The sequence below is a fragment of the Berghia stephanieae genome, chromosome 5 (assembly GCF_034508935.2).
Source record: "Berghia stephanieae isolate SIO BIC M18660-M18661 chromosome 5, UCSD_Bste_1.3, whole genome shotgun sequence".
In the NCBI taxonomy this organism is placed as follows: Eukaryota; Metazoa; Mollusca; class Gastropoda; order Nudibranchia; family Aeolidiidae; genus Berghia; species Berghia stephanieae.
The window spans coordinates 81,501,945-81,527,458 of NC_088364.1; the positions used below are offsets into that span (position 1 = coordinate 81,501,945).

The 25,514-nt window shown below is 32.8% G+C and overlaps 1 protein-coding gene across 1 annotated transcript; it reads left to right on the plus strand.

Moving 5' to 3' along the window:
* The first annotated feature begins 135 nt into the window (after positions 1 to 135).
* LOC144973713 (putative ATP-dependent RNA helicase DDX46) lies at positions 136 to 25,010 on the plus strand. Its single transcript, XM_078916534.1, has 21 exons — positions 136 to 274; positions 2,348 to 2,530; positions 3,381 to 3,534; positions 5,370 to 5,594; positions 6,744 to 6,809; positions 8,752 to 8,850; positions 9,898 to 9,963; positions 10,397 to 10,493; positions 11,099 to 11,219; positions 12,859 to 13,034; positions 13,671 to 13,871; positions 14,407 to 14,489; positions 14,866 to 15,030; positions 15,938 to 16,165; positions 17,981 to 18,084; positions 18,828 to 18,990; positions 19,664 to 19,813; positions 20,621 to 20,908; positions 21,621 to 21,800; positions 22,609 to 22,800; positions 24,039 to 25,010. The coding sequence occupies exons 1-21, from the start codon at positions 258 to 260 to the stop codon at positions 24,084 to 24,086; spliced, it is 3,006 nt and encodes a 1,001-aa protein (XP_078772660.1). The 5' UTR covers positions 136 to 257; the 3' UTR covers positions 24,087 to 25,010.
* Positions 25,011 to 25,514: the final 504 nt, after the last annotated feature.

The following is a 25,514-nucleotide window of genomic DNA, read 5'->3' on the forward strand; positions in this document are numbered from 1 at the left end:
GCAATCGTGTTATGATACTAACTATGCGTTTATTCTTTTGGAATAATCCATTCGACATATTTTGGTCAAAATACCTATAATTTACTGCACTGTAAATGTGTTCTTTGAAATAGAAAATTTCGTGAAAAAAAGTCTGAATGTTTGCAGCATTCACTTTCACTTTCGCATACGGTCCATGAACGTCTCTCGTCGTTAAATTTGAGTGACAAAAACAATAAAAAAATTAAGAGCACGCAAGACAAAAATATTAATTGGAAATGCCTCGTGAAAGCAGGTGATTCTATTGATTTAGCACTAATGATGGCTTTGACTTTATTACTCCCCCCCCCCCCCCCCCCGTGTTGATGATGATGATGTCTGTTGCCTTGACTGTACTGTTGTGTTGTCTGTTAGTAGTTAGTAGGGATTTTAACAGAAATTCTAAATGTAACTCACACACTTGAAACCAGTGTCATATGAAAGAGCTGGCAACACTGATTACAAAACAGTTTGAATTTTGTTTCTATCTTGATTAGAAATGTAGTTACGGCAGTTCAAAGTCTGACATCAGAGGGAGGCCTTCCGAAAGCTCCTACATCCCCAGTATTCTTTGTTTTTTATATGTAGGGGGTTTGGGAGGGGGGAAACCAAAAAATAAAAAGAACATTATTATAATATAAAAAAACAAAGAATACTGGGATGTAGGAGCTTTCGGAAGGCCTCCCGATTTTTACCCCAAAATTACCATTGGAAAGAAAGCTGTGACCGAAATCGCGTGCTGTTAATAAAAAATGGTTAAAACAGTCAATTTGGAGTACTTATTATATATTGTATACCAAAATGTTCGTCTTATCGAGGACAATGCATTTAAATTAATAAAGAGGAAGATAAACATTTCAAAATGACACATTATTACATAATATGATGCAAATGTTACATAATCAAAAAACTCGGCTAGACGTAAGACACAATCTGCTATATCACTTTTGGATTTATCCCCAATATCTCACTGAAACAATTGCAAATAATTACCCTCTTTGATTTAATACATAGAGAATAAAAAAGGGGTTGAGAGTATTTAAATGAAAAGATATAAACATGTTGCGTAATGACATAATGGGTTTATTTTTACCTCTGGTAATATAATTGCATATAAATAAAATAGTAGATTGAAAACGTTCAGGTACATTGAAACGGATTCCCTATTTTAATTAGATGGAAAGGTCTGGCTTTTAATACTTTAAAAAATTCTGCTGAACTTTTACAAACTTTTAAAACAAAAACTATAAAATGCCCATAAAAAAAGTTGGAAAGTATATATTCAAAATAAAAACATAGTAAATAATAGTACTGAAAATATTATGGACTAAATTTAAAATATTGATATAAATATCAATACCGTCGGGCAGCCATAATGAGAAGATAATGTAAACATGGCATTTTGGCGCAGACTTAAAAAGTGTCTGCACATAGATATAGAGCCCTGAAATTTGGCATGAATAAAGTTTAGATGTTATTCTAAAAACAAGCGTTTTTATTTTAAACACACACGCTGTAAATAAAAAAATAAATGCATTTGAAAATTGCCAAGTTTTAACTTCATATAACTTCTAGAATTTTTAATGGATTTTTCTTTAATTGGCACCATTTAAAAAGAAATTGAAATATGAAAATAATGATACCAAAATATCTGCGATATTCCTTTTTATAACAAAGTTATGCACCTTTAATTGAACCCCCAAAACGCGACCGGCAATTTCTAGTCACAACTTTCCTATGGGCGAGTTGGGTCACGATTTGACTGCCACTGCTGCTGCTCACTAAACTGCCTAGTAGTAGTTAGTAGTGTGGTGAACTGTAATGTAGTCTGTGTAGTGTAGAGAAGTAAGATCGAGAGATAGAGAAAAGGCTGTTGCCGGGGCGAGGGCCGCCAAAGAAAAGTGGGCGGTGTCGAAAAGAATCGGTCCCCGCCTAGCAACGATATTATCCACCTATATTAAATTAAATATTTAGGTTACTGATACTAGCAACTGTTACTGTTGCTTTTGTGTTCTAATAAACCTTTAAAAAAACAAAGCCAACATAGGTAAAAATGCCAAATTATAATCTAGTTACATTTGAAACAAAGTATATCACTGATCTCGTCTCAGTGAGATGTAAACAATGATATAAAAATCAAGAAAATGGGCGATAAATCAAAAAGTTGCCGAAAAAAAACCCCAAAGGATTTTGGGATTTTCTCTGAAATTTTCAGCTGATTTTGTCCTGTTAGACTTTTTGCTCTGACAAAAGTTTACGGTCAGGTCCCTGGAAAAATCATCAGTATGTCTTATGTCATATTTTGACTTAATTTAAATACAATCCTCAGGTCATATCGTAGAAGGTCATCTTCAAGGGAGAGAGATAGAAAAAAAAGAAGCCGTAGCAGGTCACGAAGATCAAGATCTAAGGAAAGAGATCGCTCACACAGATCTCGCTCAAGAGAAAGAAAGAGGAGCCGTTCAAGAGAGAGGAGCAAGAAGGACAAGAAGAAGCGCTCACCTGAGAGAAGGTATTTGTGTTTTAGCTGTTAGATAATGGTGTCAGATTTTTAATCATATTTTCATTGCTAAATAGGAAGTTATGATCATAAATTATCTTTGATAAGTAAAAACCATCAATAAGATGTGTGAAAATATTTTAACCAGTCACACATGATTGACATCTGTTGATTGATGCACACACACACTGTATTGCCACGTTGATTGAGGAGGCGGGGCTATCGGCCAATGGATAGACAAATAAGTTGCCTACCTTACCTTGATGTGACCAAAGTTTTTAATCTGAATATACTTCAATCATTTGTCGACTGTATTGAACTAGAGTAGGCGGCAGACAGTGTCAGTCAGTGAGTAGTTCGGATTATAGAGTCATAAATCCTGTATATTGTAATGGCTAGTTCCCAAAATAATTTCCAAATTATGGGATACAATTGAAGAAGAAAAAATCTGTCTCCAGATGACCTGTCCTGATAATGGAGACGTGCAGATTATAGAGTTTCAGATTATAGAGACTTGAATGTATTATTATTATCATTATTATTATTATTATTATTATTATTATTATTATTATTATTATTATTATTATTATTATTATTATTATTATTATTATTATTATTATTATTACTATTATTATTATTATTATTATTATTATTATTATTATTATTATTATTATTATTATTATTATTATTATTATTATTATTAATATTATTATTATTATTATTATTAAAGGAAAGCAAATTATATGCTGTGTGCAATCAATTCTCCTCTCCATTGGTTGAATTCCATTGGTAGAAAGTTGTCTTGAAACACTACAAGCATGTTAACTTTTACTTATTTTTTTGTCTGATGATTATGAAACAGGCGCAAGTCCAGGTCGAGATCTTTGTCTAAATCTCCGTCCCCTGTCAAGCCAGTCATTAAAATCAAATCAAAATCTCCATCTCCGGAAATAATAATCAAAAAGCAACCTGTGCCAGAGGTTGAAATCAAAGTGAAAGATGATCCAATAGACAAGGTTGGTATTTTGTGTGTGTGTGTGTGTGTGTGTGTGTGTGTGTGTGTGTGTGTGTGTGTTATGAGTTATGGTGACTTGATAAAATAATATAATTTGTTTCGTCAAATGTCATGGCATTTAATTGATATCCATAGTTTTAGCATCAAAACGAGTTTTTCAGATAATTGAAATCTGCAATTCGTAAGTTTTGTAATTCATATTTGTCTGTATTGGATTAAATAGTCTGATGTCACATTGTCCAGCAACGGCGGCCATCATGGTTCTAAACAAAGAAAATCAGTACTTTTTATTCTTCATGCTGGCTAGAACTTTTCATATGTCTTGTGATCAGAATGTGTAAAAGTCAAAACATGATCAGCTTTTTAATGTTTTTTTTTCCTCTGGATATGCTTTTATGCTCGTCAGAGAAATATTTCATAAGGGTTCTGTCATTGTTCTGATAGTTTAGAGCCAGTTACTAGGTTACCATGCGTCATTACGAAGGAAGCGACGTTACGACTGTTGAAGCGTATTTGACATCTTTTTCTCTTGGTACAATATATATAAGATCTTGAACACCTTATTCCATTCATTTCCATTTTAATAAATTTGTAGCTATTTTTGTCTTTTAAAGATTAGAATTTGCATGCAAAAGTTTTTCATACGGCCATCTTTAGTAAACCCCACTTCCTCCGTTCGTGGTGTTATGATAAAACATAATTTCATCAACATTGTGTCAATGACCTCATGGCATTTTGTTTTAATTGTCCATATAAATGGACAAATATCCATTTGCTATTTTTTAAAAACAACTCTTTTGCCTCAGTAACAAAAACAAAATAAAAACAACGCAATTCTAATTGAATCTGTTCTTGATTGTTGAACATGGGATACAAATGCTTGTATTAAAACTGTTTTCCAAAAACGATATCAACATCTCTATTACAAACAAGCAATATTGAAACACAACAGACACCTGCACTCTATCCCAATTTGGGTGTCTCTCTGTCTCTCTCTCTCTCTCTCTCTCTCTCTCTCTCTCTCTCTCTCTCTCTCTCTCTCCTCTACATCTCTTTCACAATCACTTTGAGACACACATGACATGCATTTATTCACACACATACATATATACACACACACACACCAAACTCACATTTGACTTAATTCACTCTCTCATAAATACATAAATATGCAGTTACAAAAAGAATGTGGAATTGACTTCATATTGACTTAGAAGACTAATTTAAAATTTCAATGTAATTAATCACTTATCATTACTATCATATTTGGTAAATTTTTACTATCACACCCAACACCATAGGTGGGTGGTTTGCAAATTAAGAAAAGAAAGAAAGAAATATTTTCGCTAAAACAGTTTTTCTTATACATTCATTTTTAGTTTAGAAATATTGCTTAAAACTGTTGCAAATAACTTACAAACTCAATCGATAGGAGGAAGCTTCATCTCCTCCCTTGTTTATAACCATTTTGTTAAGGTCATTTTCATCCCTTTTTTTAAATTCGAAATTTGCTATTTTGATTTGGATGGAGGAACTTCTTTTCAATTTTTGGTGAATAGATTTCCTACGAACCACCATTTTAATTTTTGTTCTTTTTTTGGTATTTTCAAGGGGGGGGGGGGGGGGTTTCTTAAACCCCTTATTCACACACTTCATCCCTTAAATGTGTATAATGTTTAAAATTTACAGATCAACAGGAGTTGGACTGTCAAAAATGACAGTCCAGACAACAATTGGTCTTATTCTTGTTTAGCACACCAAGTAATGTAAGAGCAAGTGAAAAGTTTGTGAGTTGGGTGCAAACCTCATATTTTATTTTTCTGGGTCCTTTTGTAGGAAGAAGAGCAAAAGCGTTTAGAAGCTGAAATGCAGAAACGAAGAGAGCGTATTGAACAGTGGAGGGCAGAACGGAATAAAACAAAAGAACTTACTCCCATCAATGTTGCCCCAGTTACTCAAAAGAAGTGGACACTAGAGGATGACGACGATGAAGAAGACGATGGCACAGGGGACAAGAAGCAGGAAGATGATGAACTGGATCCTCTTGATGCTTACATGCAGGTAAGAATCTCTATCGTATTGACTGGGTGGGGTTCCTGGCCTCCCATAGTGGGCAAGGGGGTATATACTGTGTCTTCTATCCCCTTATAACTGTTTTCCAACATGCTTTCTGTCTTTGTCTTGGAATGAGATTACTTGGTTTTCTCCTGGCCCTGGCCGGAGTCCTAGCTGGGAGGGAAACAGTCAAATGCATAGTTATTGTTTTGGGAGATGATATTTTTTTCCTTGTAAATCATCTCTCTGTTATGTATTATTATATTGTTATTTTCAATGTATAATGTAAGCATTTGAGTGTATTCCTCTTTGTTGGATTTTGTGCTTGTGTCCGGATGAGACTTATAGGTGATCTCAAACTAAGTACATTGGTGGTATGCTCTTGGAATCTACATCTGATCCCTATTTGTTCCCAGTTCCCCTATGTCTTACTTTTTCTTGGGTGTTTTAATTGTAATTCTAGAACTTTTTACCATCCCATTTTCTTCCTTTTTACTGATATAACCTATATGTGTTGCAAGCGCCGTATAACTCTTAAAAACAAAAACATACTGTATTGAATTTAGAATTTGATATAGTAAATCATAGTGTAATGCTAATTTTGTTCAAATACAAGACATTGTTTAAATCATAAAGAAAGGGGAAAAGTTGTGTTTTTTTGTTTTTTCTTCTCATGCTCCATTACCCTCTAACAGTTTTCAGTGTGAAGATCCATATCAAGATTCTGTACTGAATCTCACACTGCAGGTGGGCAAATGATATTTTCCCCCGATAACTACAAAGGAAGACACTGTCAGATGAAATAACAGTGTCAAAGTGTTTAGATGTATCTTTTCAAAATTTTATTACACTTAAAAAAAGAATAAAACAAAAGTATCAAATATTTGATATACTTCCGATTTTTAAAGATTTTTTTCTATTTATTTTTTGTGTTTGTGCGAAGTAGCAGGTTTCATGTTGACTACCAAGAGGAAGCCTAACAGGTTTAATAATAGAAGAGAAAGAATCACTTCAATTTTATATATTCCCCACATAGCTTATTAAATTTTGTGATAATTTTATGTTTTATAATTGATTAGACTTTGATATTCCTTTCTCCTCCCCTCCCCCCCCCCCCCCCCCCCCAATTTTAACCTCCATATCTTATTTTTTTAGTCTGTCAATGATGAAGTGAAGACGTTAAAAGAGAAAGATAAAAAAAGTATTGGAGAATCTGATGATGTAAGTATAAATGTAGGTGTGATTGATGTTGAAATGATTAGATCTTAAAAGCAGATGGTAATACAGTCCACTCCGGATAATCGCAACACCTTGGGATCAGCAAAAATGTTGCAATTAACCGAAGTTGAGTTTCCAGTCCACTATTGCAACAGTTTACACATATATTGTAAACTCAAACCAGTTGTGGTAAACATTGTTCTTAGTCCACCACAGCCTGAGCAATATGATTGAAATAAAAAGCATTTGGCAGCCCTGTTTTGATATTGTCAAGCAAAAGCAGCTGTGATGCTTGTCGAATCTTATTCAGATTGGATTCACTTTCACTCATTTGTTTTCAACCTTTGTAAGAGTCAAAGAGATTAACTGTGATGAGAGACAATGAGCTCTCACCAAACTCGTTGGTCACAATGTACAGTTATCAATCCCAAAACAAAGGATATCGCTCGGTCTCTCTTTACAACTAACATTGTCTATCTTTTGTAAAGACTATACCCACCCCCTTCGCCTCTTATTTCATGGCCACTTATGACAGCACAATCCCATACTGCAAAGCCTACCCTCTTTTGTCTCTAATAAAGTGGTGACACATTACTGTTACATTAAATCCTGCTCACTCTCAAATTTTCAACTTCTCACGATTTCTTGAATTAACAACTTTATGAGGGCGAAAATTTGTTGCGATTAACCGAAGTTTGTTGCAATTAACAAGTGACTTTTATATAGAATTAATTCTGTTTCTTGTGAAATGTTGCGACTAACCGAAAGTTGCGATTAATAAAGTTGCGATTATCCTGAGTGGACTGTACTTAAATCCATGCTTATCTCCAACTTTTCATCAAATATGCTTGTAATCTCTCCTCAATACGCTAGTTTAAGTCAAAGTTTATATGTTGAAATAAGGCAAAAAAATAAAAACAGATTAAAAGTTTTTTATTAATTTTGCTGTCAAGGTTTTTTTATTAGCCAACAATTACTTATATATTATTATGCCTTTTCCGCCACAACATCATAAGACATCGTCGCCTAGGCATTCCACGAAGGAATGTAAATAACTCATCAAACAAGATGTCTGATGTCAACAGGAATCACCCATGTTATCCAAGTGAGCAAATTGAGGGTTAATAATCTTGTTCTAGGAAAAAAAAAACAAAGTACCTGAAGCAGGGCTCGAACCCGGGTCCTTCCGGGTCACAGTGCAATGCCTTAACCACTCGGCCACTTTGCAAAACTTAAAACATGTTGGCAATCGTTTTCTTTTAAAAAATATAAAGTTGAACCATGGGTAAAGAAATCTCTTCCTCAGTCAGTTAGGTTCCAAGCGGCTTCAAGGCTTTTAAGGAAAGGCTTAAATACTTAAAACACACTTTTTGGAAAAATTTCATTCTAAAACTGTTTTGAAGTGCAAATATATAAATATTATGTTCCTAATACTGATGGTCTCATGTCTGTAGTGTTGGCTTGGATGGCTTTTGTTTGTTATGGAATTTGTTTGAGGTCTTGAGCGTAATTCTATTTGTAAGGCCCTCTGTGTTTGTAAAGTGCTTTGAGGTTTCTGTGTGAATAGGAATATAAGTGTAATTGATAATGATGATAATGATGATGACTATTTTTTTATATTATTATTATTATTATTATTATTATTATTATTATTATTATTATTATTATTATTATTATTATTATTATTATTATTATTATTATTATTATTATCATCATCACCATCATCATCATCATCATCATCATCATCATCATCATCATCATCATCATCATCATCATCATCATCATCATCATCATCATCATTATTATTACTATTATTGATATTATTAATACTATTATTGTTTATTATTTTGTGGTTGTCATTATTGGAACATTGCAAAAAAAAAAATGTAAAAAATACTGAAATACGTGTGTTTTTTTGTTTTTTTTTGCTATGCTAATTTTTCAGAAAAAGGTAGTTACCAGAATCGTGAGTGTTGTAAAAAAGCAGGAAGACCCATCAAAGGATAAAGGAGAGTTGATGCTGAATAATATGGATGCCATGGAGGTGAGACATTTTAATTTAGGAAGTACACGGAGAGACTGAAAGTAATGACATCAAGGTGATGACAAATGAGAGATACTCATTAAAAGTTTATAAAAGTTCTAAAGTCTCTGGAGTATATGTGAAACCTTATTGATAGAACGATGATGACGTCACTCAGGTCTTTGTTATTGTTTTTTTGCCATCCACGTTTATGAGTAATTCTCACTTAACTGTATTGACCAGGCTATAAAAGTGCAAGGTTACACGTAGTTTTGTGTGTTGGTCCGTTATACTTCCGGATGGCAATGTTTTGAGCTTCTTAGCCAAGCGCACACTATCTATAGTGCATTAGAAGTCCATTAGAAATTATATAATTTTAAAAGAAAAAGTGACTACATTTATTCTTGTTGGATTAGAGGAGTTGATCAAAGAGTGAGATTTCCCTTCAATTTTTTTGATGAGAATATAGGGGCAGCATGGCTCAGCGGTACGGTCTTTGCTTTGTACCCAAAAGGTAACGAGTTTGATCACCCGCCGCTGCGTTGTGTGGCCTTGAGCAAGTCACCCAGCCCTAGCTCACTTTGCGGCGCTGCACTGCGGCTGACACCTGGGCTATTCCAGTCTTCCCTGGGAATAGACCCTAAAGACAAATTTCCCCTTGGCGATGAATAAAGGGAATTGTTTTTTTTTTTTAAATTTTTATTTTATAGTTTGTATGGTCTATGACAGGTTTGATAAGTCACAATAACTATCCTACAGTCACCCCCCTTCCTTTTAATTTACAAAGTTATTTGAGGTGAATATATATATATATATATATATATATATATATATATATATATATATATATATATATATATATATATATATACATACATACATATATTTTTGGATAATGAATGGATCAAAATTGGTCCCACCACAGCTGTCAGGGGAAATTATCTATTACTCTGGTTAATGTCTTTTTAAAATAATTTAAAAAAATAAAGATATAATTCTAGAAATAGAAATCATAATTGAATGAACAGTTACATAATCTAAATATTTTGTTTCTATTTCCTTTATTAGTATTCGTCAGAGGAAGAAGAGGAAGATTTGGATTCAACACTGTCTCACTACTCCAAACGGAAAAAGGTGAATATATAGGTCTTTTCTTTTTCTTTTCCTTGGTATGGCTTTACTATTGATTTTTTAAAAAAATCACAAGAAATTATGGGAATATTCTTCTTTGAATTTTGATCATTCACACAAATTGTCATTTAAAATTCCTTAATTATAATTAGGTAGTGTAAATGTTGCTGCTCGAAGCTCGATGAAATAAATAATAACGTGAAGTTGAATGTAAGCTTCAATTTAATTACAAACACAGATCTGTTTTTGTTGTAATTAAATTGAAGCTTACATTCAACTTCACGTTATTATTTATTAATTATAATAAGATTATAATATTTGTCATTTCACTGATAATTTGTAACTCCTTGTTTATTTCGTGTATCGATAGTTTTGATTTTCAAGAATTTAGATAAACACCTTCTTTTTTTCTTCTTTTTTTTTTTTTTTTCTCAAGGATTTGGGATCAGTAGATCATGAAAAGATTTACTATGCTCCATTTAGGAAATCATTTTACGTGGAAGTTCCTGAAATTGCCAGAATGTCAAATGAAGGTAAGTTAGATTTGCAAAATGATAAAGATAATTATGTTTTCATGCAAATATATATTAAAAGTTGTATTTGATATTTTTTTTCTCTTTTTTTTTTTTTTTTTTTTTTTACAACCAATTTCCAAAACTTTACCAGAATTAATATATCCATGTTTTTAACATTTTTTAGACATATGTTGCATGGTTTATATGTAATATAATTTAATTGATTTATATAAAACAATGTCTCCAGATGGCCATGCTAGAAACTAGGTCTTGTAGAAAAAGCCCCCCAAACTTTTCATCATTTATTCCTTTTTTTGTGGAGACTTTTGGTATATTGAACACATTTGATTTTAATCAATGGCAATGAGGAATCACAAAACGATATCCCTGATCCTATTCTCACTCCTGTTATTGATGGTGATTTAGTTCTCTCCTAAATATACAAATAAATGTGTAAATACCGTGCACATGTTATAAACTTCATAAAATAAAGCTATTTTCTGATAATTCTTGCATATTATTTTATAATGTAAAATATAAGAAATACGAAAAAAAAATCCCCCCAAAAAACAATGCTTACACTTGTATCAGTGTTAAAAGAATAAGAATATTCTATATTTTAGAGGCGGAGGAACTTCGTGGTCAACTGGAAGGAATCAGTGTGAAGGGCAAGGGTTGTCCTAAGCCCATCAGAACGTGGGCCCAGTGTGGAGTTAGTCGGAAAGTCATGGAGGCCTTGAGAAAGTAAGTCATCCTTTTCTCATTCCTTAGTGCGGCTATGTGGTCTAGTGGTATGACACTCGCTTTCAGATCGGAAGGTCCTGGGTTTGAGCCTCGCTTGAGTTGAGTCCTTGGAAAAGGCTCTTTACTCACATTCTCTCACCGTACTCAGGTGTAAAATGAGTACCTAGCCGTTAACTGGGTTGTCTTTGTCCGAAAAATTGTAATATTGCCTAACAGGCATCATTTCCCGTCCTACATGTTAAATGTTGCTGTTGGCCAGGACCCTTTGTAAAGGGCTTTGAGCACATTTAGTGGATATTTCTCTATATAAAGCTCAATTTTTTTTTTTAGTCTTCTGGATTCAGTTGATGTTGAATGATTGATAAATAAATAATCCAGTCCACTCATTTTGTATTTTATTTTTTAAAGATTCAGTTCATTACTAAACAAGCGTGCTCATCAACCTGCACTAAGCTGGATTGCCTGTTTGGCCCAGATATTTCTTTTTCTTTTTTTTTCTTTTTAATTGTTATTACTATTACTTTAAAAAAAAAAAATGTTCTTAACTTTTGTTTTGAATATTTGTTAATTTTTTTTGGTTTGTTTTTCTTTTGTTGCTGTTGTTAACTTTTGTTTTGAATATTTGTTAATTTTTTTGGTTTGTTTTTCTTTTGTTGCTGTTGTTAACTTTTGTTTTGAATATTTGTTAATTTTTTTGGTTTGTTTTTCTTTTGTTGCTGTTGTTAACTTTTGTTTTGAATATTTGTTAATTTTTTTGGTTTGTTTTTCTTTTGTTGTTGTTGTTTTTAGCTTTTAGATTTTTTTGTTTGTTTTTTTTTCCCCACGCTACTAATCCAATCATCCAGCACTGAGTTTGTGACTAGGACTCTTTAGATATGCAAAAAATAAAGACAAAGTCAGTTACGACACTGTCCCACTGACAACCCCAATATTTTTGTTTCAGTTATGGGACTTAGTTAGTTTTGTTTATATCCATCTGGAAAATTGGAGATGAATTAAAGAGCATGGTAGTCTGGACTTTTAGCCTTTTGACAACCAATTATGAATTGATTACAAAAACCTGTTCAGTTTGTTTTGGTTGAAAAGAATCAGTTTTGAATATAATTATAAGGAAAAAAAATAGCGCTTCATTATCATCAAATAAAGTGACTAATTCAATTTAGACTGAACACTACTGTTGTTGTGCACATCCAAAAGAAAAAAGATAAATTGTGTTACTTTTATGATAGCCTGTTTTGCATTTTTAACTCTCTCCTTACCAGCCATTTTCAGCATTTTCCCCCAAAACTTCACACCCAACTAACACAAAAATATATTTTTTATCACTCAAACACAATAGCAGTTAAGTTCTTGCGATAAATAATTTCTTTAGCAAAACATGCTCTACAACACACTGTTCATTTTCCTTAAATTTGAATAAGAAAAATGTTGGTTGTACCGTAACATATGAGACGATTTTCCTATAGTTGGTAAGGAGAGGGTTAAAGACCTCAGTATTTCCCTGATTCCGCGAGGTAGTTGATTCATAAGAAAAAGATTTTCAGGGATATTTTATATAATTTTAAAAATTTATCAATTATGCTATTCTCTGTAACCAGATTATATATTTATGTATAAATATATATTTTTTAAATTACAGGAATAAGTATGAAAAGCCTACTCCAATTCAAGCCCAAGCAATTCCAGCAGTGATGTCGGGTCGTGACATTATTGGAATTGCTAAGACTGGGAGTGGAAAAACTCTGGCCTTTGTTTTACCCATGATACGACACATTCTTGATCAGCCTCCTTTAGAAGAAGGGGATGGACCTATAGGTAGTTGAACCTTTTACAAACGACTTGTGTGGTTTTTTTAAAAAGTACATAAATCTTGTCTCATATTTATCTGTGCAAAGAGGAATCATTATATTATTATTATTATTATTATTATTATTATTATTATTATCATCATCATCATCATCATCATCATCATCATCATCATCATCATCATCATCATCATCATCATCATCATCATCATCATCATCATCATCTCTCTCTGTCATGCACTGTATTGTTTTGTTTACATATTATATATGATTTGTAAACATTTGAGTGCATCTCTCTTAGTTGGGACCAGTGCTTGTGTCTGGATGAGACTTTTAGGTGATCTCAAACTAAATACTTTGATAGTGTGCTCTTGGAATCTACATCTGTTACCTATTTGAACAACTTCCCCTTTGTCTTACCTTTTCTTGGGTGCTTTAATTGTAATTCTAGAACTTTATACTATCTCATTTTCTTCCTTTTTACTGGCGCTGATATGACCGTAATGTGTTGCAAGCGTCGTAAAACACTTAAAAACAAACAAACAACAACAAAGTCACATCAAAGAGGTTGTGGTACACAGATGTCATATTGTTTGTGGTGATTTCATTATTTTGCTACAAATTCTTTCTCTTTTTCAACTTTCAGCCATTTTGATGATTCCTACCCGAGAGCTGGCACTTCAGATAGCTGCTGAGTGTAAAAAATTTACCAAAGCTCATGGTTTAACTGCTGTATGTGTCTATGGGGGAACTGGCATATCAGAACAAATTGCAGAATTAAAACGAGGATGTGAGATAATTGTTTGTACACCTGGACGAATGATAGATATGCTAACTGCAAATAATGGTATGTAAACAGAGCTTAATGAATAGGTTATAGATTTAGGTTGCGTGTTATATATTTTAAATTTTTAAATAGCTCTTTTATGTTTAGATGAAAACATGTTTTATCTGTCAAGTCAAATAATTTATCATACAAGTTTGATTAAATTTGCAACCAAAAAAAGGGTTAAAAAGAGAAGTGTTAACTCACTCAATCCTAGAGATTTTTGCTACTTTTCAAAATTGGAAAAAATGAATTAAAAATGAGCATGTGCATATATATAATTCTATTCAACTACCATTAACATGTAAAAACTAAAAAAATTAGCTTTGATACTACATCTATAATTTGTCTCATAAAAATGTAATAGATGGGCATGGGGTAAAAGTAACTTGGGTAAACTACGGATATAGTTGGTGTTAGGGTTGAGTGAGTTAAAGATATGAGGATTATCAATTACCAATACTTAATAATTTAGTTATTTTTGCCTATTGTTTTTAATCGTCTTTTTGAGTACTAGATAACTACATTGATTGCTTCTTTTACTTTGACCCACCAGGTCGTGTGACCAACCTGAGGAGAGTGACGTACATTGTCTTGGATGAAGCAGATAGAATGTTTGATATGGGATTTGAACCCCAGGTAAGACTTTTTTGTATTTTTCTTGTAGGATGTTCTTCTGGCACCTTAAATATATACATATATTACTTAAATTAGTATATGAAATAAATATGATCAATCGTTGTAAGGGTTTTGAGTTTCGGAAGTTATGTATAATTTTTAAAAAACGATTTAATGATCCAAAGTTATTCTTTTTTATGGAACTCATTCAAATATACATTTAAAAAAAAATTGGATGGAACCAATTAAACCCAATCAAATTAAGATAATTGAAAATTGTCAGACACTTCAGAGGAAATTATATCACACAGTTTGAATTACGTCTTAGCATTGCAAGTTTTTTTGTTTTTGTTTTTTCTTCCTAAAAATGTTGCCAATTTTTACATTTTTTTTCCAGGTTATGAAAATCATTGACAATGTGAGACCGGACAGACAGACTGTCATGTTTTCTGCCACATTTCCCCGTCAAATGGAGGCCCTAGCCCGACGTATTCTTACAAAACCTATAGAGGTTCAAGTCGGTGGCCGTAGTGTTGTTTGCAGAGATGTCACTCAAAATGTGGTAAGAAATTTTTAAAAGTTTACTTCTAAGTTTTGTTGATTTAGTGTTGAGTCGTGGGATTTTTTAAATAGATCACCTTGGTTTTGAAATATAGTACTGAATTTTCAGTTAGTCTTATCTTTTCTTAAGAAACGGGTCACCTCCTTTATAGAACTGTGTCAGGTAAATTTTTGTTGGGCAGCTTAGAACTTCTACTACTGGGTGGAGTTCCTGACCTCCCAAAGTGGGCAGGGAGGTACATACAGTGTCATCTATCCCCTTATATCTGTTTTCCAACTAGCTTTCTGTCTTTGTCTTGGAATGAGATTACTTGGTTTTGTCTTGACCCTGGCCAGAGTTCTTGGCTGGGAGGGAAACAGTCGAATGTATAGTTATAGTTTTGGGAGATGACATTTTTTTCCCTTGTAAGTCATCTCTCTGTTATATATTGTCATTTTTTTTAAACATATTATTTGTAACCATTTGAGTGTATTCCTCTTAGTGAGATCTTGTGCTGGTGTCTGGGTGAAACTTTTAGGTGATCTCAAACTTAGTACTTTGATAGTGTGCTTTTGGAATTTACATCTGTTCCATATTAGAACCATTTCCCCTTTGTCTTACTATTTCTTGTCTGCTTTAATTGTAATTCTATAACTTTTTATTATCCCATTACCTTCCTTTTTACTGGCGCTGATATAACCTTAATGTGTTGCAAGTGCTGCAAAACCCTTAAAAACAAACAAAAACATTGAACTTCTTCTAAAGCAGTAAATTATGAACAAAATGCGAAGTGTAATGAATTAAAATTCTTTTATTTGTTTCATTTTTTCTTTCAATCAGTTTTATGCTTCACATTGGAAATTTCCTATCACAAGAGTTTTATTTGATCATTCATTTTTGTTTTCTCTTTTTTTAATTTCTACTCCAGATATTAATAGAAGAGGAAAAGAAATTCTTCAAACTTTTGGAATTACTTGGTCTCTACTCAGAGAAGGGGAGTGTCCTAGTTTTTGTGGACAAACAAGAACATGCTGATGATCTGATGAAGGATCTGATGAAACACTCTTACACATGCTTGTCTCTTCATGGTGGCATTGACCAGTATGACAGGGATAGCATCATTCACGATTTTAAATCCGGGAATATCTCACTAATGGTATTCTTTATATGTATATGTGTCAGTGAATGACATAATCAGTCGGAAGGTGAAAATTTTGGATTTGCATTTTTTCCCCTGCATTTTCTGAAAGAATATGCTCACTAGAGCATTTTAATATTTATTTGAAGTAAATCGGGTGATTTTTCACGAAGCTATGGTCAAATGAATGGGAAAGGTATCCAGCAACTTTTCTCATATGTCATACTTTTTCAACTTGACTAGCTGTAAAAATATTTAGATGTGAAATATTAAGCTTTGATATTTCCCCAAGATGTACAAAAAGGGTTGATTTAATCATGTATGACAAGAACTCATTTTTGATTTAAAAAATGACCTTCTAAATAAACTTGGCAATATCTCAGTTCAAACTTTTTCACCATCCGACTGATTATGTCATTCACTGTAACATATATATATATATATATATATATATATATATATATATATATATATATATATATATATATATATATATATATATATATATATATATATATATTTTTTTTTTTTTTTTTCTCTCTTCTTTTTAAAAAATTAAAATTTTTTTTTTGTAAAGTGGATCATTAGATGAAGGTATTTTAATACGGATAAAATTTTACTTATTCATTTGTTTTTAAAAAGAATATTGCAATGAATGGATCATGCATTTTAATGATTTTCTTACTTAGCGAGGCTTTTTAAGTGAAAAATAATGTTTATTACTTTGACACAGATTAACAAAAGAATAATTAAGTCCATCAACTCATCGAATTTGTGCAGACGTGTTATTCATACCTAAAAGATATTTGTCAGATAACCTCAAACAAAAGGTGTGACCTTGATGCTAAAAATGAGAATCTGTATTGATATCTGAATCAGGTCAAATTTTTATGTTTTTCTGAGTAAAATGAATGTAATAACATTCCAGCAAAAATTTGTTTTTGATCATTACAATTCAAAATGTAGTTTTTGGCTTGTGCTTCAATTAACATATATCTGATCAAGACGATGGACCACAAATTGGTATAGATTTTAATTAGATTTTTAGACAAAATGGCAAAATTTGAATTATATTCCTCCAGATTTTGATTTTTAAAATAAAAATTATAGAGGTAATTTTATTTAAATTGCGCTTTCTACTGCTACCCACCAATGGACATGTTTCTAATTTCAGTGACTGCTTGTTATTCTAAAGCATTAAGAGGTGTTTGATGAAAAAAACAAACATCCCCCCCCCCCACCCCACCCCACAAAAAAACCCCCAAAAAACCCCAAAAAACTGAAACAGTTGCGTCTCAGTTCGGTTTATTCAGATTTTTTTTTCTTAAGAAATTTGGATTACTTGCAAAACATAATCAACACATGTCAGGATGGTTTTTGTTGTAGAGTGAGTATATTTTAAAACCTCATTGAAGAGTGTTTTGTTCTTACCAAGGGTTTAAAAAAAAAAAAAATTATGTTCTAAAATGTGTGGCTATGTGGTCTACTGGTATGACACTCGCTTTCGGATCGGAAGGTCCTGGGTCCAAGCCTCGTGCTCGGCGCATAGTTTAGTCCTTGGAAAAGGCTATTTACTCACATTCTCTCACCGTACTCTGGTGTAAAATGAGTACCTGGCCGTTAACAGCGTTGTCTTTGTCCGAAAAATTGTAATATCGCCTAACAGGCGTCATGTCCTGTCCTACATGTTAAATGTTGCTGTTGACCAGGGACCCCTTGTAAAGCGCTTTGTGCACATTTAGAGGATATTGCGCTGTATAAAGCTAAATTTTTTATATATTAAAAAAAAAAAACCTCTTAAACACATTATTTTTATCTTCTTATATTTTGTAGATTGCGACTTCTGTGGCAGCCAGAGGATTGGATGTGAAACAGCTGATTTTAGTCGTCAATTACGACTGTCCAAATCATTATGAAGACTATGTACATAGATGTGGGTAGGTAGAGGACGAATGAATTTAGTTATTTAACAAAATTATGCTTGAATATGTCAATTGATAAAAATTTTAAATCATATGATAATAATAATAATGATAATAAATGTACATTTATATAGCGCTTATGCTGAAGCTTCGAAGCGCTTCACACTGACCATCAGTAAAAAACATTACATACTGCAGATTCGGACATACGAACAAAAGTTCACACGCATCCAATTACACACACTCACACACACACACACACACACACACACACATCCAATTACACACACACACACACACATCCAATTACACACACTCACACAAAGCCTTTTAGTAGCCATATCTGGTATATATGAGGCTGTGATGAAAAAGGTCATTTTTGATGTTAAGTGTTGACACAAAACAATCTTATTTATAATGACAAATGTTGAATGGTCTGGGTTTTTATCAAATTATTTGGGGTACATAATGAAACAATAGTTCAGAAACTGAGAAAGTGGCTCCAAATAATTTGATGAATAGCTATGCTTCTTCTGTCCATAATTTTTTTGTCATCAAGGACACATGGAATCTAAATCATTTTTATAATTCTTTAAATAATGTCGATTTTCGCTTTGTTCCAAATTTTTTTTTGAAAACCACTTTTGTCATAGCCTCATATTTTGATTTTTTAAATTGAAGTAGAAGAAAAAAGAATGTCAGATTGAAATTGTCGTGTCATAACATTTGATTAACCTCAATGTCATCTCTATTTTTAGGAGAACTGGAAGAGCAGGCAACAAAGGCTTTGCCTTCACTTTCATCACTCCAGAGCAGGCCCGTTACACGGGGGATATCATCAATGCCTTGGAGTTGTCTGGTGCCTCTGTGCCAGAGGACATACAGAAGCTGTGGGATGATTTCCAGCAAGAGGCAAAGGCCGTAAGAAATTTTAATTAATCCGTCTCAGTTTTATACTTGTTATAAACATTTTAGACTATGATTTATTATTTTTTAGATACATATGTACACATTTAATAAATAGGTGATGTGGTCGTAAAGTCTCATTTGCTCTTAGAACCAATCAAGACCACAGGAGTTCTTTTAAATTAATCCGTCTCAGTTTTATACTTGTTATAAACATTTTTAGACTATGATTTATTATTTTTTAGATACATATGTACACGTTTAAATAGATGATGATGTGGTCGTAAAGTCTCATTTGCTCTTAGAAACAATCAAGACCACAGGAGTTCTTTTAAATTAATCCGTCTCAGTTTTATACTTGTTATAAACATTTTTAGACTATGATTTATTATTTTTTAGATACATATGTACACGTTTAAATAGATGATGATGTGGTCGTAAAGTCTCATTTGCTCTTAGAAACAATCAAGACCACAGGAGTTCTTTTAAATTTAAGTATGTAATAGTGTTGTCTGTGTATTATATTTTAGATTAAATGTTGATCAATTTTTAGTGAAGGGTATGCCCTCAACCAATTGCCTTGCCATTTTCTAATATTAAATTGGAATACTGAATATTTAGAAAATTGATTCCTGATTATTGGTGCATCAGTGTCAACGTCAATGCTTTTTAAAATTTTTACTTGAAGGCTGGAAAAGTCATTAAAAGGTCAAGTGGGTTTAGTGGGAAAGGTTTCAAATTTGATGAAACAGAGGCACAGCTGGCGGACGAGAGGAAAAAACTACAGAAAGCAGCTCTTGGTTTACACGACTCGGATGATGAAGACAGTGGTGTATCTGTAAGTATCTTTTACAAATTTGAATCACTGATAGACATTCTTTTTAAAATAATCAAAAATATTCTCGTCTTCATTATTTTTGCCATGTGCATATATAAATCAAACTCTCATTCATTAATTTTTTTCTTTCATTTTTTTCATGCATATATTTATCATGTACAGTGAAGCATAGAAATCTCGAAAATGCAAATCTCAAAATCATGGAAATCTTGAACACATCAATTTTTCTTTTTTAATCCCTGTTTTCATAGTATTGACAACACGAAAATTCTGAATATCTTGGGAAGCCTACATTGAAATCTCAAACATACTGGACATTCACTTGTGTGTTGATCAAAATTTTTTTGTCATGTTTGTATTGAACGGGGGCTGTTACTTTTATGTATTAAAATCACCCAAGCAATTAAAGGTAGGAAAATTGTGTGGCTATGTGGTCTAGTGGTATGACACTCGCTTTTGGATCGGAAGGTCCTGGGTTCGAGCCTCACTTGGCGCATATTTGAGTCCTTGGAAAAGGCTCTTTACTCACATTCTCTCATCGGTTGTGGTGGTGGTAATAATAATAATAGTAATAATAATAATAATAATATAATAATAATAATAATAATAATAATAATAATAATAATAATAGTAATAATAATAATAATAATAATAATAATAATAATAATAATAGTAATAATAATAATAATAATAATAATAATAATAATAATAATAATAATAATAGTAATAATAATAATAATAATAATAATAATAATAATAATAATAATAATAATAATAATAATAAAAGCTTTTGTTGTCCATGAACAGATTGACCAAAAGATTGAGGACATGTTTGCCAGCCGTAAGCGTGTAACAGACGTTGCCAAACCAGCCGTTAATCAACAGCAACCAAATGTACAAGCAAACCCAAGCCTTGTTCCTGGAATATTAGGAGCTGCTGGTGGCAACACAAATGTACAGAAACTGGAACTGGCTCGTAAGCTGGCTGCACGCATCAACTACCAGAAGAACCTGGTACCAGAAGCACAGGACATAAGCCAGCAGGCAGCCATTGCTATCATGAAGGGAGAATCTGTCGTGGCACCTCAAGTAGCTGTAAGCATTGTGCTAGTTTTAGTCTAGCTGCTGTCTGACTGTTACTATTTCATAAGCACACTAGTGGCATAGGAAGGTCAATAGAGTTCAGTACTTTGAGTTTTGATTTTAATTTGACTTCTGGCTTTAAAAATGAATAAATTTAACAGCATTATTCTTTTTCCTTCCCTTTTCTATTTTAGTCTTTTCAATGTAATTTTAAAAAACCCAACAAAAGCCTTTGCTGGAAAAAATCCCCCAAAACCCCCAGATTCTGAATGGGGTATTAGTATGTTATACAGCAGACCTCAGATCCAACGATACCTTTCATGAGATTTACAAGAGCTCAAGTTCAACAAGGGGGTGTATTCATTTAGAAAATCCCTTATTTTGGGGGTTTAAATTTTTTAAAAAACCATTTATCATCAATGACAATTCTTTGCCGTTAACCAGTTGTTGATAGACATAACTAGCTTTGACCCGCAGTTCCGCCAGATAAGTCCAATCTGAAATATTCTGCATTGTCATAAATCAACCATCCCACCCTTTTTTTTAATACCCATTAAAATAATTATTCCAATGGTCAGAAGCTTAATTGATTCATTTGTTGTGTCGTGGACACCTCACCCAAAATTTTCTTTTGTACCAGCCAGGACGAAGAATAAGTATTGTACTATATTTGCCTGTATTATTATATTTTTCACTCAATGCAAAACTTTTACTCTCGTTCCAGTCTCGAACAATAGCAGAACAGCTTGCTGAAAAATTAAATGCTCGCCTTGGCTATCGACCTCAAAATGAAGAGGAACAGACAATGGAGCAGAACAATACTGGGGAAACATTTAAGCGATACGAAGAAGAACTGGACATTAATGATTTTCCTCAGACTGCCAGGTGGAAGGTGACATCAAGGGTAAGGATAGTCAGTCATATTTTTTCCCCCCTTTTTTTTTTCTCATTGAAAAAATCTATGCCTGCAGGGCATGTGTAGGAAGAATGGGTGGAACCTCGAGACAAAATGGAGGGAAACAAGCCGATTGATTTTTTATTGTATGTTTAACCTTCAAATCGCCATTAAAATAAATAATTTTTTTGTTGTTATACAGCAGTATCCTGACATTTGCATTTGTTGCCATTTTTTGGTCCAAAAGTTGCCACAAAAAATGGCAATTTATTGATCAAGTCTCTTATTAACGGTGGCCCTTCATACATATAAGGGATAAGGGACTTGATTGGCTGAGACATGCAGTGTCAGTGATTAACAAAACTTGGACAAGTTTTGAGAGTGTTATAACTGATGGCAAAAAGGCAAAATTAACTCATAAGAACAGGTACTCTGAGAGAACTTTAATACTTAGAGATGATTTCCAGCACAGGTTCTCAATGATCCTCTTCACTGGACTCGGGTGTCATCTTTGTTTCTTCCGGTGCAGATTATGGTGAAGACAGAATGTGATGCTAGCCTTGTAATTGTAATCATAGAAGATTTCTTGGTTTTTCCAATAGCTATCCAGTCTGTTCTTGAATGAGTTAAGTGAATCAGCACTGACAACTTTCTCTGGTAGACTGTTCCACAATAGAAAAAAAAAATTATGTTTTGATATGAAAACTGTTTTTAAAGAGAAAAGGGCATTTAATTGGTGATTGTTAATTTGGGAAAAGAAAAAAAAATGTCTGCCATTTACAATTGATTTAATTTCTCTTTCTTTAATTTCTCTCAGGAGGCCTTAGCGACAATTTCAGAGTTTTCCGAGGCAGGTTTGACAGTTCGAGGCTCTTACGTACCTCAAGGCAAAGAACCAAAAGAAGGGGAGCGTAAATTGTATCTGGCCATTGAGGCAACCAATGAATTGGCCATCAGCAAAGCCAAGGCTGAAATCATTCGACTCATCAAAGAGGAGTTGATACGTCTGGTAGGTGTCAAGCATAGTAATGTTTATTATTTTGTTTTTATTATAAAGATCTGAAAAAGTGTGTATGAAAAGTGCCAGACAAAGCAAGTAAAAATAAGATAGAAGTAAAAAAAAAATCCCAAAAAATCAGGCGACCTCGGGGATGTTTTTTTTTCTTCTATTTTTCTTTCTTGCTTCGTCTGGCACCTTACATACACCATTGTTCAGATATTTTTATCTTATACTGGTGCCGTCTCCTTAATTTCTTTAATTTGTTTTTATTACATGGTATAAATCCAAATAATTTTTAAAAAGGAAATTAAAAAGAGAATTGTTATGTCTGATTTATATTTAATGCTTATTGATAATTTTTGTAGTTAAGAATTATACAGACCTCTCACCACTTGCCATAATTTTGCTGCCGAGGTAAAAGTTGTCAGGCGTCTTATCAGTATACTTGCTGAATTTACACTTAATGATACCATTTTTATTTTTTTCACTGACTTCTTTGTAATGCAAAGCGATTTATTACTTATATTTTGATGGATTAGAGTGGCTACTCATCTTTTGGTTTTACAAACTTGAGCTTTTATATAACGCTGTATCCATTGAATGTGCTCAAAGTGCTTTACAAGGTGTCAATAGCCGACATTTTATCATATAGGACAAGACATAACGCATGTAAGGCACTATTACAATTTATTCAGCAATGCTGTTACTGGCCAGGTACTCATTTTACATCCGAGTACAGTGAGAGAATGTGAGTAGTAAAGAGCCTTTTCCATGACTTAACTTTGCACTGCTTGTGTCATATGATAAAGGCAAAAACCTGCTCAAGAATCAGATATAAAATTGGCTCATTGAAGAGGAAATATGATTTCAAACTGATACATCCCATTGCTGCATTGCTTTTGTCACATAGCTTCATCTTCTCCATAATTCTCGTAAAACTAATCATTTCATAAAACATATGTAGAAATCTTCGTGGCCAATAAGTTGGTCATAAAGAATAATAATAATGCTGAAAACTTACATAGCCCTATAACTCCGAGACACCAGACTCTATCATTCAGAAACTTTAAAAATATGTTTTGATTTGTTATCTTATATTGCCTTTATTGATATCATCATCATCATTATCATCATGCCAGTAACATATGTACACAATATATCTTTGAAAAACAATCAATGACTTTCAAAAGCAATCAATGATGCAATTCTTCTTAACCCCCCCCCCCCTTTTTTTTTTTTACTTACAGCAAAATTCATACCAGCCTATCAACAGAGGACGGTACAAAGTTTTATGATGAATGGGGATTTTGTCAAGCGTTTTCTGATCATCTTTTTACTTTATTCTGTAAAGATTGCATGGACTGAAAGTATAAGGAAACCACTAGGCTACCAGTTATATTCTGATCACTCATTTTTTTTTTTTTTTTGCATATGTAAGATCATCATCAGTTTTTCTTTACCATAGAGAGAACCAGTCGTAGACCACACCACGACAGTCAACAAATTTTCTCATTTTCATTCTCAAGTTTCCCAATTATTTTATTGATACTAGGCTGCTAGAAGTTTAGGACTGTAAAAAGTATTAAACAAAAATGAATAAAACAGCTTAAAAAAAGAACAAAATACCAAACATGGAACTTTTCGGGCTCAAAACCCTTCTTCAGCCAACAACAAAAAAACAACAAAAAACAATAAATACATGACTAAATTCCAGATAGACGACAGAGATATCTTATGGAATTTAGTAATGTATTTATTGTTTTTTGTTGTTGGCTGAAGAAGGGTTTTGAGCCCGAAACGTTCCGTGTTTGGTATTTTGTTCTTTTTGAAGCTTGTTATATTCATTTTTGTTTATTACCAATTATTTTATCATTGTTTGGCTCATCTGGATATGCTGCCATGATAATAACTCATACAAGATATAGAAGAATTCTAGTGGTCGAGACTGAAATGACAACATTTATATTTTGAAAAAAACTAGATACACTTCAAACAGTGATTCACGTCATATTTATAATGGATCTGAATCAACTATTGTTCCAATTGGTTTAGATTTAGATAAAAATAAAAGCTTCATAAGCCGAATAATGGGCATGGCATTCCACAACTCTAAATGTCATGTTATCCTTGGTAAGTTAAAACACACAGTATACTTAGTATACAGTATGCTTAATGGAAGATTCATGTGGTGAGTTTAAATAAAGAATGAATGAATTCAATTTCTTGTCATCAAATTTTGTTCTTTTAAAAGTTTTCCATCCCCCATTCTCAAAAAACAAAAACAAAGAAACAAACCATTATCATTGAATCGTCCATCATCAATATGATACAGCTGTCAACTCTTTATCTACTATCCTATAGTTTCTTGCTGTCTCTCATTATCCTCTCTAGGTGGGGTTCCTGACCTCCCATATTGGGCAGGGAGGTTCTTACTGTGTCTTCTATCCCCCCAATATCTGTTTTTCAACTTGCTTTCTGTCTTGGTCTTGGAATGAGATTACTTGAGTTTTGTCCTGGTCCTGGCCAGATACCCTGGCTCAGAGGGAAACAGTCGAATGTATAGTTAGTTTCGGGAGATGATATTTTTTCCCTTGTAAATCATCTCTCGGTTATGTAATGTATTATGTTTTGTTTACATATTATTTATGATTTGTAAACTTTTGAGTGTATTCCTCTTAGTAGGGACCTGTGTTTGTGTCTGGATGAGACTTTTAGGTGATCTC